We start from the raw sequence: 17,666 nt of genomic DNA, 5'->3' as shown, positions 1-17,666 counted from the left end.
CTGCTCGAACTGTGATTGGTCGCAACCTAATATTACTTTTACTCTGATTGGTCAAAAGAGTTAGCGCTCTGAAACTCTATTGGGTTCTGAGATTTAGTTCAAGAGAGTTCGTTCATTCATGCTTAGGAACTGTTTAAGGTGAATTTGATTCAAAACTTATTCATGTTAAGCTACACTATTTGGACACCTCACCATATGTGCTTGCTGAACATCTGGACAGGTGTTGGGCTACCGATGAGAAGGTTGTGAGTTCGAATCTCACGTCCATTAAGCTGACACTGTTGGGCCCCTGAGAGAGGCCCTTAACCCTTATTTGCTCAGTTGTGTAAAAATGAGATAAGTCGTTCTGGATAAGGGCGTCCGCTAAATGCTAGAAATGTAAATGTAACATCCTATTCCAGATTTAGACACTCTACAAATATTACAATAACCTCCACTCTTCTGGGAAGGATGTCCACTAGATTTTGGAGTGTGTTTGTTGGGAATTAATGAGGTCCGGCACTGATATAGGGGCGAGGAGGTCTGGGGTCTGGGGTGCAGTTGCTGTTCCAGTTCAAAAGGGTTGATGTCAGATCTTTGGGCAGACCACTCAATTTCTTCTTTATCACTCTTGGCTAACCATGTCTTTATGGACCGTGTTTTGTGTACTCGGGCATGTTTATTATTTTAGAACAGGTTTTGACACCGTAGTTTCCAAAAACAGTTTGAGGAAGTTCCATATATAGGTGTGATGGTCAGGTGTCCACAAACCTTTGGCCAAAGGTTCAATTCAATTCAATTTATTTGAATAGCACTTTTATCATGTCACATTGTCTCAAAGCAGCTTTACATAAGTATAGAAACAGAATAATAAAAAAAAATTATAAGTTACTATATATCTCTAACATCTATCCCTAATGAGCAAGCCGGAAACGACTGTGGCAAGGGATAAACTCCCTGAGATGATATGAGGACGAAACCTCGAGAGGAACCAGACACAGGAGGGAACCTCATCCTCATTTGGCTGGCACTGGACAGTAAATAATGTAAATGTATATAATGACCTTTGTAGTTGAGTGGAATTAAGCAACCAAGAGCTCCTGAGAAACCAGTAGGTCAGTGCAATTTCCGAGTTCACCACAGACCCAACACTAATTCCTTCCTCCCGAAGTCTTCAGATAATCGCTGATGAAGACCAGACCATAAAGCTGACTGACAGAACAATATAGTGTCTTCATTCATCTTCTATTGAGGGTGTCTCTAATGTGGGTGTTGTCCATTCTCATTAAACTGTCCTCTCCCATTTGTATCTCAAACATCTAACATTTAGAAGTCTTCATAATTATAACACAAGAATTATTTTATGGTGATTTGAACTTCTTGTTACTGTGACCTTAATCAGGTAGCATATTTTTAATAGGATATATTATCATCAGTGTGTGTGCCCTGCGATGCGTTGGCACTCCGTCCAGGGTGTATCCTGCCTTGATGCCCGATGACGCCTGAGATAGGCACAGGCTCCCCGTGACCCGAGGTAGTTCGGATAAGCGGTAGAAGATATTATCATCAAAAAATTCCTACACTGTTAAAACACATGCAGCATGAATTTTTGGGTGTGTTTGAAAATGAAGTGTGCATGCACAGAAAAGATAGACATCAGGAAACAAAATCAGTAGCAGTAATACAATGAGAGCAAACCATAGCCACTTAGCCAAAATAAATAGGCAGACGTTAATTAATACAGATATCAATCACTTGGTTTTCAATCACTGTGTTTATTTATCAAGCATGAGCCATGAATAATAAACCTTCACATTATAAGGTTGACGTGTGTAACCTGTATTTACTCTTTCTCAAGACTCACCTAAGTCTTTATCTCAAGTCAGTGTTAGATCATTTTGACCAGGTAAAAGCAAACTAATAACCAAACTATCAGCAATAATACTGTATAGCAGAATTGTCCAGTGTTATCTGCAAAGGACCGGTGTGGCTAAAAGATTTCATTTCAGCCAATCAGGAGCCACAAATGACTGACTGGAATAAAAACCTGCAGCCACACTGGTGATCTAGTGAAATGTGTATGTACAGAAACAAATGTCATCAAAACGGTAGAACAATTTAACAGAAAACTGGCCATTTTCTGAATGACATCAACGCCACTGAAAAGGTCCAACATTTGTAGACACCTTACTATCACACCCATACGGTCTGTGAGTCTTCCCCAAAATGTATAGGATGTCATTGTATATTGTAGCATTACAATTTCCCATTCCCCCCAGGAACCAATCATTTTCCCGTATGTGCAAATTAATGTCCATGAAGACATGGCTTGCCAAGGTCAGAGTCGAAGAACTGAAGTGTCCTGCACAGAGGCCTGACCTCAACCCCATTCTATTCCTTTGGGATAAACTGGAACACAGACTGCACCCAAGGCCTCCTCAGCCAACATCAGTTCCCAACCTCACTAATGCTCTTGTGGTTGAACGGGCAAGTCCTCACAACCATACTCCAACATCTAGTGGTAATTCTTATCAGAATACACTGTATTATAACAGCAAAAGGGGATTATATCTGGAATGGGGTGTTCAAAAAGCACATATGTGTGGGGCATGATTAGCAGGTGAAAATTAAAATTAATATTAATAAATATCAACAAATTTTTCTAGGCCCCCTGGTGGTCCAGTGGAAGGATCCCATGCTCTCATTGCTACACCCTGGGTTTGATTCCCAGGCAGAGAGCTAACACAGCCACTGAAGAGTTAACTCTCAGTGCTGGTCCCAAACCTGGATTAAAAAAATCAATAAGGGCATCTGGTTTAAAAACCTGTGCCAAATGTAACATGTGGACCATGTGATCTGCTGTAGTGACCCTGAACAGGGGGAAGTTGAAAGAACAACACAAACAAATATCTACCATCTTTCTAAAACATGCCTGAGACCATAAAGTTCTCTTTTCTTGTACAAATTTGGTGAGTATTTGATACATATGAAGCTCAATACTGACATCTTATGGCACGTGGATCACAATAGATAAAACATACATAACTAAACTAAGAGTACAATAGGTCTTCAGAGCTCGAGCTTATACAGTTTGATTAGTATACGAACAATGATTCACATTGAATATAAACATCTAAATTATGTCTAAGATTTTAAGTTACTTTTGGTAGTAATTGTGTATTTGATGTATTTCATACATGTACATATATGAACCAGGTCAATCCATTTCATTAATTCCATCCCGGGTTTATTTTTAACACACCTTTATTTCTGTCCACGGAGATGCATGAATATATATATTCTTTCTTGTTTTGTCATCATAACGACTTCATTTTCTCGTTATCTCATCATAACAAAAGTTGACAAACAAAACGAATACAAAACCATTGACAGTATTTATGAGAATAAAGACTTAAAGTTTTAATAATCCGTTACATATTAACAATGGGCTACATGCAGTGATCGTGAGAAAATGAAGTCGTGATCACAACAAAACAACTTTTGTTAAATCAAGATAACCTGAACAATAAAGTCGTTATTACGACAAACAAGAAAGAAAAAATATAATAACGCATGACCTCTTAGGGCTTCCGTATCTGTCAGATTTTTCTCCTGAGATTTTTTCCTCAGGGAATTCAATGTATATATTTACATTTACATTTACAGCATTTGGCAGACGCCCTTATCCAGAGCGACGTACATAAGTGCTTAAATCTCTAACATTGAATACATTAATGCTGGCTCACTAAGTTACATACTTAAGATACCATGAGTTTAAAACATTTGTTCAAAGTTACAATGAAAGTGTCAAAGGTGTGTTTTTTTTTTGTTTTGTTTTGTTTTTTTAAATGCAAACGATAATGAAAGAAGTGCTAGTTGAAGTGTTTCCTGAATAAGTAGGTCTTCAACCGCCGCTTGAAAATAGCCAGTGACTCAGCTGTCCGGACCTCTAGGGGAAGTTCGTTCCACCACCTTGGTGCCAGTACAGAGAAGAGTCTTGTAGTATACTTGCCTCTTACCCTGAGAGATGGTGGAACCAGGTCCATGGTTACCCCAAGGTTGCGAGCTGTGGCTGAATGGGAGATCAGATCGTTGTGCAAGGATATAGCAAGATCATAACCTGGGGATGAATCACCTGGGATGAAGAGCAGCTCAGTTTTGCTAGGATTAAGCTTTAACTGATGAGCAGTCATCCATGATGAAATTTCTGCCAGACATGCAGAGATCCGGTCAGAAACTGTGGCATCTGCGGGTGGGAAAGAGAAGATAAGTTGTGTATCATCAGCATAGCAGTGGTAAGAGAACCCATGTGAGGAAATAACTTCCCCAAGAGAGTGAGTATACAGGGAGAAAAGAAGAGGACCAAGTACTGAGCCTTGTGGGACGCCAGTGGAGAGTCTGCGTGGAGCAGATGTCACTCCCCTCCATGTTACCTGATATGAGCGTCCTTCCAGGTAGGAAGCGAACCATTCCCAAGCTGATCCGCAAATCCCAAGACTCCTGAGGGCGGCTAAGAGAGTCTTATGGTTGACCGTATCAAACGCTGCTGAAAGGTCAAGGAGGATAAGGACGGATGAGAGATTGGCTGATCTAGCAGCATGTAGTTTCTCAGAGACATCTAAAAGGGCTGTCTCTGTGGAATGAGCTGCTTTAAAGCCAGACTGGTTTTGGTCTTGGAGGTTGTTCTGTGAGAGATAGACAGACAGTTGATTAAAGACAATGCGTTCAAGAATTTTTGAAAGAAACGAGAGAAGTGATACCGGTCTGTAGTTACTGATGTCTGATGGATCCAGAGCAGGTTTCTTCAGGATGGGAGTAACCCTTGCTCTCTTGAAGGTAGTTGGTACCTGACCAGATGCTATGGATCTATTGGTGATAGTTGTAATGAAGGGCAGAAGGTCTTGCGAGATGGTCTGGAGCAAAGTGGAAGGGAGTGGATCCAATGGGCAGGTGGTAGGATTGCAAGACTGGATGAGTTTTAGAATCTCTTCTGCTGTTACAGTTGAGAAATGTGACAACAAAGGTGTAGGGGAGTCCATACTCTGAGATGTAAGTGCAGTCGGGGCTGAAGTGAAGGTCCGGCAGATTTCCTCAATCTTCTCCTGGTAGAAAGAAGCAAAGTCTTCTGCAGTCAGGGAGGATGAAGAAGGTGGAGCCGGGGGGTTGAGCAGAGAAGAGATGATGTTGTGGAATTTCCGAGGGTCATGTGAGGAAGCTTCAAGCTTTTCCTTGTAGAAGGAAGTCTTGGCAGAAGTCACATCTGAGGAGAACTTGGCCATGAGTGTTCGGTAAGAATCAAGATCTGCATCAAGTTGTGATTTCTTCCACTTTCTCTCTGATGATCTTAGCTCTCTTCGATTGTTGCGCAGCACATCTGAAAGCCAAGGAGCAGAACAAGAAGTTTTCTTGGGTTTAGTGGACATAGGGCAGAGGAAGTCCATAGTTGAGGAAAGAGATGAGAAGAAAGTATCTGTGGCCGAGTCCAAGGGCAGTGAGGAAAAAGACTCAGGATCAGGAAGGGAAGAAAGAGTGCCAGAAGCTACAGAAGAAGGGGAGACAGAATAAAGGTTGCGGCGGGTAAGAGCGAGGGGGTGAGAGGTAGTTTTAGGTAGGGTAGGGAGAGTGATGGTAAAGGATACCAGGTGATGATCAGAGACGTGTAGTGGGGTAGCAGTCACGTCTGTAGCTGGAGAAGGACGGGTGAAAACCAGGTCCAGCACATTGCCTCCTTTGTGTGTGGGGATGTAGCTGTTGAGTGTGAGTGTGAATGAGTCAAGAAGAGACAGGAGGGAAGAAGAATGTAGCTTGTCAGAGGGGAGGTTGAAGTCACCAAGCACTGTCAGGGGGGAGCTATCAGAAGGGAAAGCACTAAGCAGTGTGTCCATTTCTTCCAAGAAGTCACCTAGGGGACCAGGAGGGCGGTAAACAACAATGATAACAAGGTTAATTGGAGAGGTAACTGAAATGGCATAGAATTCAAAAGAGGAGATGGTTAAATGAGACAAGAGGTGAGGTGTAAAGCACCATTTCTTTGACAGCAATAAACCTGTACCACCACCCCTGCCTGTTTCTCGTGGTGAGTGAGAGAAAGCATAGGCAGAGGATAAAGCAGCTGGTGTAGCAGTGTTCTGTGGGGATATCCAGGTCTCTGTTAGCGCAAGAAAATCAAAGGAGTAATGGGAAGTTAAAGCAGAGATGAAATCAGCTTTTTTCACAGCAGACTGGCAATTCCAGAGCCCACCTCTACTCTATGTCTGTAGTCTGGGGCATGTGGTAGCCTAGTGGTTAAGGTGTTGCGCTACCAATGGGAAGGTTGTGAGTTTGATCCCAGGTCCACCAAGCTGCCACTGTTGGGCCCCTGAGCAATCTAAAACCGGAAGGTTGTGAGTTCGATCCCAGATCCCATGTAATATATTTTGTGTACCTGCGATTGTATATTTAAAATCAAAATAACAATCCTTGTATCCAAGGTCTGTAATTGTAGTGACACAGTACATGGGTTCAGTAAAAATCTCGTTCAGGTATTTTTTTTTTAAGTGACAAGACGTGACATACAGCTAAGTATGGTGACCCATACTCAGAATTCGTTCTCTGCATTTAACCCATCCAAAGTGCACACACACAGCAGTGAACACACACCCGGAGCAGTGGGCAGCCATTTATGCTGCGGCACCTGGGGAGCAGTTGGGGGGTTCGGTGTCTTGCTCAAGGGCACCTCAGTCGTGGTATTGCCAGCCCGAGACTCGAACCTACAACCTTAGGCCACGACTTCCCCAAATGGCTTGGATTTTGACCAGCCATTAAAGAGAAAAAAGTTAACAGTAGTGAAAGTAAAGGGAAATAATAATATAAAATCTAGAAATATAGAAGTGTAAAAATAATGCCAAACAATTCAAATGATGTGAAAGTCATGAAATAAAAGATTCATTCATTCATTCATCTTCTACCGCTTATCCGAACTACCTCGGGTCACGGGGAGCCTGTGCCTATCTCAGGCATCATCGGGTATCAAGGCAGGATACAACCTGGACGGAGTGCCAACCCATCGCAGGGCACACACACACTCATTCAATCACACACTAGGGACAATTTTTCCAGAGATGCCAATCAACCTACCATGCATGTCTTTGGACCGGGGGAGGAAACCGGAGTACCCGGAGGAAACCCCCGAGGCACGGGGAGAACATGCAAACTCCACACACACAAGGTGGAGGCGGGAATCAAACCCCGACCCTGGAGGTGTGAGGCGAACGTGCTAACCACTAAGCCATCGTGCCCCCTGAAATAAAAGATAAACAAACAAATAATAAATAATGACATAAGTAAAGGACATTTTTTAGGCATCTAAATTATTATAAAATATTTCATGTATTTGTAGAGGTTCAGTTTTAGTGGTAGTGAACATGCATATATAAATATACATAAATCCAAATACATACAGTATAATTCCATATCTGACATGTAGACAGATGAAAATATTGCATCAAGCAGGGAATTAGCTGCAGCTGCTCACACAGAGATGAGTCACATTTCCTTCTCCTTTGGATGAACAAAATGTTAATCTTTAAACATGGAGCACGAGATGGAATTAAAGTGTCATGTGAAGGTTGTACTTTACTCCTCTTTTAGAAACGATACAACCTGTGAAACACAGCTGTTCTCCAGCAAATGGACTGTTGATACTGCGTTCATCTGGATGCACTAAAGAGGTAGGAATTGACCTCTTGTTCTATACCTCTTGTTTTTTAATAACTAAAAAACTGTCATTTTTATTTTACAATCAAATTAGTACAGAGGTATTATTGACTATAACTGAAGCCCAGACAGACAACTGGATAGATAGATAGATAGATAGATAGATAGATAGATAGATAGATAGATAGATAGATAGATAGATAGATAGATAGACAACTGGATAGATAGATAGATAGATAGATAGATAGATAGATAGATAGATAGATAGATAGATAGATAGATAGATAGATAGATAGATAGATAGATACTTTTCATACTATGCACCATGGGCATGGAATAATTTGCAAAAAGATCTTAAATTAGAAATGTGTATATCTATAAATACATTTAAGACCATCATAAAAAATGCGACATGTAGTTGTTTTTCTTGAAGAAGTCCTTGTATTGTATGATTGTATGTATGTATGTTTTTACTATGTTGTGTTTATGTGTGGCTGCTACCTTGGCAAGGTCTCTCTTGTAAAAGAGATTTTTGATCTCAATGAGACTTCCTGCTAAAATAAAGGTAAATAAAATAAAAAAAATTAGATAGATAGATAGATAGATAGATAGATAGATAGATAGATAGATAGATAGATAGATAGATAGACAGACAACTGGATAGATAGATAGATAGATAGATAGATAGATAGATAGATAGATAGATAGATAGATAGACAGACAACTGGATAGATAGATAGATAGATAGATAGATAGATAGATAGATAGATAGATAGATAGACAACTGTATAGATAGACAACTGTATAGATAGATAGATAGATAGATAGATAGATAGATAGATAGATAGATAGATAGATAGATAGATAGATAGACGAACAATATACATAGACAGACAACTGGATAGATAGACAGACAGCTGTCTGGACTGGATGGATGGATAACTGACTGGATGGATGGATGGATGGATGCTCATTGACAATGATGTCAAAAACATATATGACTGCATTTCCTACTCAAAATTACACAGGATTAAAACATAATAAAACTCAAAGCTTATTTCCATTTCGTTCCTCCGAAATAGGACAGCTAAAAAATAAACTTATTTTGTACTAAATTGTCTAAATCTTTCTCTTAATATTTCTATCATTAGTTATATTTTGTTTTTTCAGAAACAGACACAATTGTCAAAACTCTACATTTTCCAGCAGTCCTGAAAGCTTCAGATTATTTGGAGCCACCTTGTCTATCAACTTTGTACGATAAGTAAATAGATTTTTTTTAGGAAGATAAATCTTCCTTAGTAGTAGGTCTTATTAACATTAAAAAAAAAACTATTTATAACAAATCTGAGGCTATAAATGACCCATGACCTTTACGTGGGAAACCAATGTGCAATATTAAGAGCCAGACAAATGCAGGAGTTTCCATTTGATCAGTTGAACCTACCATATAGTTTTTATAGTCAGCATTTAATTATCTCTAGTCCATATTTCTGCAAACAATTTGTCTATTTTTTTTAAAGGGAACACTACAGTATTTGTAAGATAATTGCAATAATAAAGGAGTATGTGCATGATTTAAGGCATGGCTACAGATGGCTAACATAGAAACGGTTAAAGAAAGACAAAATCGATGTGTTGCAAGACCATATAAGTAACCGTACATCACCTAAGATAAGCTGATAGCTACATTACATTGCTCGTGAAATGTGCCTAATAAACTGGCTTAATTGTATTAAATCTTTATTTCAGATTTGAAATAATGAACCTGAGGAAACTAACAAGGCTACTTCTGTTGTGGATTACACTTTATCTTCAAACACCTGATGGATCTGTTATTACAGTAAACCATGATTTAAGTGACACAAACTCCAAAATAAATCTGGAGGAAAAATGGAGCACATTTCAAATCAAACCTAAATTCACAGTCAGTGTCGTTCTGGGAAACACTACAGAGCTGCAGTGTAGGAACAAGTCTAGCGACGGTAAACACTACATTTACATGTTCTGTGTTAGTTTGGATTGCATTCATTACAGGATTTTATTCATGTTTAAAATATCCTTCTAAGCCAACGGTGTCCAATCTTATCCACAAAGGGCCGGTGTGTGTGCAGGTTTTCATTCCAACCCAGCAGAAGCCACACCTGATTCCACCTGTTTAATCAGTTGTTCTTGGCTTTTTGTAGACTCTGGTGTGGCTTCTGCTGGGTTGAAATGAAAACCTGCACCCACACCGGCCCTTTCCCGATAAGATTGGAGACCGCTGTTCTAAGCTGTAAATGTTTTTCTGTTCATTTATTCTTTCTTTAGGACTGGTTTTGTGGTGGCAGACACCATTTGGATCATTTGGAGAAAGATACAAGTTTAGCGATAAGGACCCGATAGAGACTAGTAATGGGAATCTGAGGATCCCAAAGGTTACGTTAAGTCACACCGGACTTTATAGTTGCCTCCTAGTGGACAGCAGAGGCACAACAGTCATTCCATATAGAGTAAACGTATTGAACGAAAACACACCCAAGACAAGAACGAGGACAAGAACAGCCAGAGATGCAGAGACATCCGGCATCCATTACACTCACTTCATAGCAGCGGTGTCATCATCGGTGTTGGTTACCTTCATGGGAGCGTTTACGATCGGTGCGTTCAGCCGACCCTACGTCATTACGTGTCTACAAAGAACAAGGACCAGGATGCGTCCTAAACAAACCAGTCCTCGAGACACTACAAGAGTCAGCAGACTCAGGACTGTGTTTTTCCAGAGAAACCCAAACTCTGAAGAAGACACCGTACACTTTGCACCAGAGTCTTCAGCATCCACCAAAGCTGCTGCTAACATGAAGACAGACCAAGATGAGAACCAAAATGGAGCTCACCACGAGGGTGGCTCAGTAAGCAGTGATGTCGGAAATGACATAATCAACACATCAAATGGAAAAGCAGGTGATGAAGCAGATCAACAGAAAGGCCAAGAAGGACAGGAACATAAAGCCGGGCTTGGATCAGAACAACCTAAACGCATCAGTAGAGTTATTAAACTATACAACTACGATGAAGATGGAAACCGATACAACCACATTAAAGAACAAGAGGTCAAGCCTACACCCAGACAGAGAGTGGCGTCACTCACTCGTCTACAAAGTATCATGAACGAGGCGGAAACACGTGATTTCTCCAGCAGCGGAATCTCAGCCGGACCAGACGACACAAAGATTTAAACACTTAAACTTGGACAATTTTATGAGAAAAGTTCACGAATACTCTTATTACCATGCTTTAAATGATAGTTCAGCAAAAATTACTTCCAGTAATGGTGCATTCAAATCATGTCAGAAAGATCGTATTTAAAAACCTTGATGTATTTTTTTTTTAGTCAAGGTAGACCTCCATCTTACTCTGACTTGAGTGACTTGAATGATATTTATGTAAAGATTTCACTTAACTCACTAATTAATAAGGAACAAAAGACCTGGGGTCGATGGCTGCAACGTGGAGTTACTCCAAAGTTGGTTATTTTCCAACAGTGCGTCCCAAAGTGTTTTATTTCTCTTATACCACAGCGATTCGCCCACAATTACAAAGTGTTTTATTTCTCTTATACCACAGCGATTCGCCCACAATTACAGTGTTTTATTTCTCTTATACCACAGCATTTCGCCAACAATTACAAAGTGTTTTATTTCTCTTATACCACAGCGATTCGCCAACAAAGTGTTTTATTTCTCTTATACCACAGCGATTCGCCAACAATTACAAAGTGTTTTATTTCTCTTATACCACAGCGATTCGCCAACAATTACAAAGTGTTTTATTTCTCTTATACCACAGCGATTCGCCAACAATTACAAAGTGTTTTATTTCTCTTATACCACAGCGATTCGCCAACAATTAGTGCTTTATTTCCCTTATACCACAGCGATTCGCCCACAATTACAGTGCTTTATTTCTCTTATACCACAGCGATTTGCCCACAAATACAAAGTGTTTTATTTCTCTTATACCACAGCGATTTGCCCACAAATACAAAGTGTTTTATTTCTCTTATACCACAGCGATTCGCCAACAATTCCACTCGTGAGACATTTTCCTGCTATTACTTACATTATATTGGCTATAAGCTATTGTCCGCTCTCCAGCCTAGATGAGATGTTTACTGCAAAAAACAATATGTATTAGATGGAGTGCATTAATAAAAACCTGGGGTTTGAATCACACTACCGTCAGAGCTGTTGTTATCAGAAATCGACAGCATGGTAAATAATGAATAAATACAATCGGGTGTTTGAGCAGGCTGCAAATATATTCAGCATAATTCAGCATATCCAAAGAAAACCAGTACTTCCATACAGTTTCTTTATTTTCCTTTGAAAACACTATAAACAAAAATATTACATGAACAGATGACTTCCCTCCACCAGACCGAACAACACTGAGAATGAAACTGCTGTGAAAAAAAATGCAACACACATACAAGCAGTTCCCTCCGTTTTCAGACGTTTTCCATTTTCGAGTTTAAATTAACACTGTAAGTCTCTGGGTTGTGATGCTTCCGCAAGCAGCATAACGACACTCCTGGGAAGGTGTGCGATTGATTCTCTGGACTGTTTAAGGTGGAGGGATGGCGTCCATTGATGTGCTTTTGCCCTTAAATCTTTTGCCCTTTCATTGTACACACGTGATCGTGTTGTGCTATAAAGTCAGTCTGGCTTTATACCATTCCACAAACTCGTCCAGCATCACCGGCCCTGCGGAAGACAGATGACACGAGGTTAGCTCGAGAGGGGCTGAGAAACAAAATAAAAAGTAAAGTACCTATGCCACACTGATTCATACGCATCGGCATTGTTCTCATTTGCTTCAACAGGGTTATACAATTGTCTGGCTGCTTACCCAAAGCTCACTAATGTGGTTGTGTTTAAAAAATAAAATGAGATGAGAACGTTCGACATACAAGTGTCTGAGAACGAGAACGACTAGTACAAAGTATAAACCTGTGATTTGTCAAAGCTGCTGCTGTAGAAATGGATCAACACCTTTCTGACCAATCAGATTCGAGTATTCACTGCCTATCACGATATGATATATGATATGCTTACAATGTCTCAAAAGTCTTTGGGCTTAAAAATAAGTAAGTAACTTGTAAACAAACTTAAAATGTTTGAACATCCTTCGATATTTAATTACAAGAAGGCCATTTTTCTCATTTATACATGTATAGAAATGTGGGCTGCTCATTTAAAAAGTCTATACACTATACCTGGGAATGTTACCATAACCGTAACAGTCACAGTTTATCTATTTAATTTCTTTATCTAGCTCAGGGATGTTTGGATCTTATCCACAAAGAGCCGCTGTGAGTGCAGGTTTTTATTCGGATCAAGCAGGAGTCGCACTTGATTCGACTCGTTTCATCAGTTGATCTTGGCTTTCAGTAGACTCCGGTGTGGCTTCTTCCTGGTTGGAGTAAAACCCTGCACTCACTCCGGCTCCTTCCGGATAAGTTTCACACCCCTGATCCGAGGATACTGTCGCATCTATGGCTATGGTACGATTTTCTGTCCTGAGAGATGATACCACGTGAAGCTACACTGAAGGAACGCTGAAGGAAACAATGACGCTACATTAAGACTTTAGACTTACAGGCTCCATCCTCGTCGTAGTTACTGAGGTCCGAGTTAACGGTGCGGCTGAACTCTAAGACGTTGTACCACTGGTCCTTGTTCATGACCTTATACTTAGATTGCTAAAGGGAGAAGGGAAGCGTCAGTGTTAATGTTCCATAAATTAATTCTGTACTGCTAAGAAAAAAAACAATTATAGAGAAAAAAAAAAATCATAAATTTCATATTACTTATGTTATATATATCAGGATATATATATATATATATATATAAAAAAACACTGTGCTGGAGGACAAACAGCTAAAGAAAACAGCTTGTAGCCAGTGAAATATGATAATACGTGCGCTCCACATAGCACATAAACACTTAACAATAAATACACACCGACCTCCAAAAACTGATGAAACACAGGAAACAGGGGCCACGTCCTTCCAAGAATCAGAGCCAACATTGACTTTGCGGTGTCCATGTCTAAACTACGCTGGTCTTTATCCTAGACATAAACAGCAGACATGATGGATGAACATATTCTCTTGTATCTAACCATTTGTATATATATCTGACTAAATATCAAACGTCCCCAAAAGTGTATCAAATGAATAAATACATAAATAAATAACAGCTACCCCCAATATTCTCTCTCATATCTCCTAATTCAAATCAAACATGATAATTTACTCTAATTATAAAAAAAGATTAATTATATGGGGGAAAAAAATCTAAACAAAAAAGTAAAAATTAAACACATACATAGATAGCTAAGGATGAGTGAGGAAATTACTTAATGATTAAAAGATTTGACAGATTTAACATAATTTTCTGCTAAAACAGAGCTTTCATACAGAATGCAGAAAAAGGTTTAATGTTGTTTCGCATTGTTTCAAGCTGTGAATGTAACTGGGAATTCACTAAATTCCAGGGGTTTCATTACCACGACGTAAAGTGGGCGTGTTTCTGGAGGTCTTGGAAAAACGCCCTCTTTTAAAAAAAAGAGCATACCTACGATGGCTAATGAAGGACAAAACAGTCATACAGGTAGATTTTATATTTTATATCTATTATGCTTTATTATCTTACGGTTAAGCTATTTTCGAAAACAAATAAACAACCAAAAACTACGGTTAGAGGTAGATTATCAAATAGGCCACGCCTACCCGATGACGCAATATCTGTTAGGCTGTTCTGAAATCCCTGGAAATAAGTGCATCCCAATGTAACTGATGAAAAACAGCATTCTTGCCTAGTGAACAAGCTTCTGCTGCCCCTACTGGCTTCACAATGGCATGTGCAGACCTCTACAGTTAGGAATAGAGGTCTAATTCTCTCTTCTAACACATCTGTCAGTGGAAAAATCCAAAGCAATCATTTAAACTATTCAGTTTTGCTGCGTCACTGTGTTGCATAGTTGATAAGAGATGATGTCAAAACCGAGGCCTGTTCATCCTTCATCCTCCTCTCTAAAAATTCTCGACGTCATCTTTCACCAGCGCAAACGAAAACAAACGTCTCACCCTGGCAAAGTCAAAGGCGTATCTGTAAATGTTCCTGAACACGACAGCGTCGTTCAGCTGAGAGCGTAGGTAGTCGAGTTTGCCTTGTAGCCGTTCTGTGCAATCACACCTGTTTCAGGGGAAAAGGAAGTTAACATGTAAATCTGTGGAGAGTCAGACGCATTCACAGTTTGAACACAACGCCACTGAAGGATCCTCTTACTGCAGTGATGTCATTCCCTTCAGCCATTCTTCTTTTGTGAAAAATCCCATATTTGGTGCTTCTAGTTTCCAGGCTAAGACTAACATGATAATCTGGAGGAGACACGCATACAAAAAAAAACAAAAAAAAAAACATTTTAGATATGTTACATGGATAATATCTGGTGTTCAGCGCAAGACAGATGGTAGGAAGGAAAATAAATGGCTTGATAACACACAGGTGGACACTGGTGGACACGGGAGGACACTGGCGGACACGGGAGGACACTGGCGGACACGGGAGGACACTGGCGGACACGGGAGGACACTGGCGGACACGGGAGGACACGGGAGGACACTGGCGGACACGGGCGGACACTGGCGGACACGGGCGGACACTGGCGGACACGGGCGGACACTGGCAGACACAGGCGGACACACTAACCCTAGGTCTATTCTAACAGGCAGGTTTATTCAGGAGGATTTGATTAGCCAGGTAAAAAAGTAGCCATCCAAAACAAACCCTGAGACGCTAGTCTACAATCGACTGTGGAGGACATGTCTTGAGGAGGTCATATTTATTTGAGCCTGCACACTCAACCAGATTACACTCAAATGCAATGCAAAGATTTGGACAAAAATAAGCCCTTACTGACTCACGTGTGAGACATACGACGTAATTACATGAGAGTCTTCGGTGAAATGTGATTTTGGCAATTCAAATAGTTTTTTTTGAAAGAAAAAAAAAAAAAAAAAAAAAACACAAAAAACCTCAACATTACGACCTTGTTGTAGGCTGAGATAAAGATAGCGGGTAATTAGAGAACGCTTAGCAGTTTAAAGTAAAGAGCAACCACAGGGATAGGGTACGTGCCTGATAAGGAAATTCTTCAATGGTTGTGTTCATGAAAAATCAGAAAATTGAAAAAAGACACTAACATTCTCTGGTTCAACGCCTATATCCTCACAGAACTTCTCCATGCCCTCGGGTCCCACCACGTCGTCCGGCCCTGATGGGAGCAAGAAGACGGTGCATGGGTTGTGCAAAATTAAAGCAGAGAGACGTTCTAGTTATGAGGCTTTCAGCCTCGGCGTGAAAGTCTTTAAGCAAATTCAGGAAATTGGTGTACCTGCATACTCGTAAAACCACGCAAGGCAATTCTTGCTGGAGAACTGATCATCAGGGTTTATCAGTCTGCCAGGAGTCTGTGTCCTACAGTAACTGGAGAGAGTGGACTATTACGTTAAACTAACGAAGAAGTAGCAGCATTTACATTTACAGCATTTGGCAGACGATCTTCTCTTAAGAGCCTTGCTCAAGGGCCCAGTAGTGGCAGCTTGTTGAACCTGGAATTTGAACACAGAACCTTTGTCCTGTAGTCCAAATGAGAGCTTTACATTTTTGTATCTGAGCCGCTTTATAACAATCCTTTTAATTTTCTAGTCATGCGGTAGCTTAAATGGTTAAAGTGTTGGACTGCTGAACAGAAGGTCACGAGTTCAAACCCCAGGTCCACCAAGTTACCACTGCTGGGCCCTTAAAGCAAGGCCCTTAACCCTCAGTTGCATAAAATAAGCTAAAAATATACAAGTGGATAAGAGTGTCTTCCAAATGCTGTAAACGTAAATGTAGTTACACCCCCAGCAGACTGATGGAGGAAGAAAAGCTCTTTGGCGCGTCAACCTACCTGGTAATTTTGCACCTCCGAATGCTAGGGTCTTCAGAGTCAGAGGACTTTCTTTTCTTTTTTACAGGCATAACGGGGTTTCCAAAAGGTTGATTTAGCCTCACAGAATCTGGGGGGGAACAAAAGGTGCAATAATGCTGAAAGTGGACATTAATGCTTAAAGTATATGTCCGGAACTAAAAGAGGAAGCTCTTATACCTGTGTAGATACAGTCACTTTGTCCATTCAAGTTGACAAGATTCTAGAGAGAGAGAGTGAGAGAGAGCGTGAGAGAGAGAGAGAGAGAGAGAGAGAGAGAGAGAGAGGAGAGAGAGAGAGAGAGAGAGAAATTCTGTTATAAAAAGCGAAGCTTAAAAGTTAAAACACATGAATGATGCCTTTTGTGCTTAGTTCTTGTCTGAAGTAGTTTCATGTATACTGACAGTGTTTCATATGAACTACTATGCAATTCCATTTTTTTTTTACTGGTTGAATTTCTGCATTGTTTTGATAATATACTGCCGGCTACGCGAGACCCATCGCGGTACCACTGAATTGCTAGAATAATGTTGTTCCTCTTTAAAATCAGGAGTCTATAAACAAACCAGAGCTGGGTGAGAACTAGAAGTCGTGCCTGATTACATCACCTTGTTCCCTCCACAGCACCATGCGCAAGACATTTTACAGCAGGGTTGTCATGGCAACCTGGGCCTAACCGCTCTCCCCCTCGTACACCGATGTATAATCAAAATAAATAAACAAAATTACAAAACGCTATCTCTAAAGCTTCTTCGATCTGAACGTGCCCGCGTTCGTATCGCAGCCTCCTCCTCGTCACACGATCGCTGGCTGTTGGTGGAAATATCCGACTTGAGCTGAGAGCAGAGAAGAAACCGATGACGCGGTACACGACTAAAGAACTTTCGTTTTGTGGTATTTTAGTCATCGACGTGTTAAAATCTCATTGTCACATCTATAGACCATCCCCGAAACAAACACCCACATATTCAAAT

The 17,666-nt window shown here is 40.4% G+C and overlaps 2 protein-coding genes across 6 annotated transcripts in view; one reads left to right on the top strand and one right to left on the bottom strand.

Annotated features, from left to right (window-relative positions):
* The first annotated feature begins 2,903 nt into the window (after nucleotides 1-2,903).
* LOC132851008 (uncharacterized) lies at nucleotides 2,904-11,536 on the top strand. 3 transcript variants are annotated; one of them, XM_060877544.1, is made up of 5 exons: nucleotides 2,904-2,948; nucleotides 7,609-7,688; nucleotides 8,845-8,929; nucleotides 9,427-9,659; nucleotides 9,985-11,536. In XM_060877544.1, the coding sequence occupies exons 4-5, from the start codon at nucleotides 9,437-9,439 to the stop codon at nucleotides 10,890-10,892; spliced, it is 1,131 nt and encodes a 376-aa protein (XP_060733527.1). In that variant the 5' UTR covers nucleotides 2,904-2,948; nucleotides 7,609-7,688; nucleotides 8,845-8,929; nucleotides 9,427-9,436; the 3' UTR covers nucleotides 10,893-11,536. The 3 variants fall into 3 exon arrangements, with proteins under 3 accessions (XP_060733527.1, XP_060733526.1, XP_060733528.1); XM_060877543.1 differs by having other exon boundaries at nucleotides 8,845-8,938; XM_060877545.1 differs by lacking the exons at nucleotides 2,904-2,948; nucleotides 8,845-8,929 and having other exon boundaries at nucleotides 7,569-7,688.
* A 477-nt stretch (nucleotides 11,537-12,013) lies between these two features.
* Nucleotides 12,014-17,666, bottom strand: part of dcun1d5 (DCN1, defective in cullin neddylation 1, domain containing 5 (S. cerevisiae)) — an 8,962-nt gene continuing 3,309 nt past the window's right edge. The window contains exons 1-10 of one of the 3 annotated variants that reach the window (XM_060877546.1): nucleotides 17,301-17,382; nucleotides 16,873-16,915; nucleotides 16,675-16,783; nucleotides 16,117-16,208; nucleotides 15,926-15,996; nucleotides 15,009-15,100; nucleotides 14,807-14,915; nucleotides 13,684-13,788; nucleotides 13,315-13,417; nucleotides 12,014-12,419 (exon numbers count right to left, since the gene is read on the bottom strand). In XM_060877546.1, the coding sequence (XP_060733529.1) occupies nucleotides 12,364-12,419; nucleotides 13,315-13,417; nucleotides 13,684-13,788; nucleotides 14,807-14,915; nucleotides 15,009-15,100; nucleotides 15,926-15,996; nucleotides 16,117-16,208; nucleotides 16,675-16,783; nucleotides 16,873-16,915; nucleotides 17,301-17,333 (813 nt within the window). In that variant the 5' untranslated portion in view covers nucleotides 17,334-17,382 and the 3' untranslated portion in view covers nucleotides 12,014-12,363. Of the gene's footprint in view, nucleotides 12,420-13,314; nucleotides 13,418-13,683; nucleotides 13,789-14,806; nucleotides 14,916-15,008; nucleotides 15,101-15,925; nucleotides 15,997-16,116; nucleotides 16,209-16,674; nucleotides 16,784-16,872; nucleotides 16,916-17,300; nucleotides 17,383-17,666 lie in introns of those variants that run through there. The other 2 variants (XM_060877547.1, XM_060877548.1) reach the window with 2 other exon arrangements.

Source organism: Tachysurus vachellii, chromosome 9, assembly GCF_030014155.1.
Source record: "Tachysurus vachellii isolate PV-2020 chromosome 9, HZAU_Pvac_v1, whole genome shotgun sequence".
Taxonomy (NCBI): Eukaryota; Metazoa; Chordata; class Actinopteri; order Siluriformes; family Bagridae; genus Tachysurus; species Tachysurus vachellii.
This window is presented reverse-complemented; position numbering and strand designations above follow the sequence as displayed.

Bases quoted from the DNA above. Each gene is read 5' to 3' on its own strand.
- LOC132851008 (XM_060877544.1), top strand. From the start codon at position 9,437: ATGAACCTGAGGAAACTAACAAGGCTACTTCTGTTGTGGATTACACTT. The intron at 9,660-9,984 runs GTAAACACTACA...TTCTTTCTTTAG, and splicing joins TAGGAACAAGTCTAGCGACG to GACTGGTTTTGTGGTGGCAG.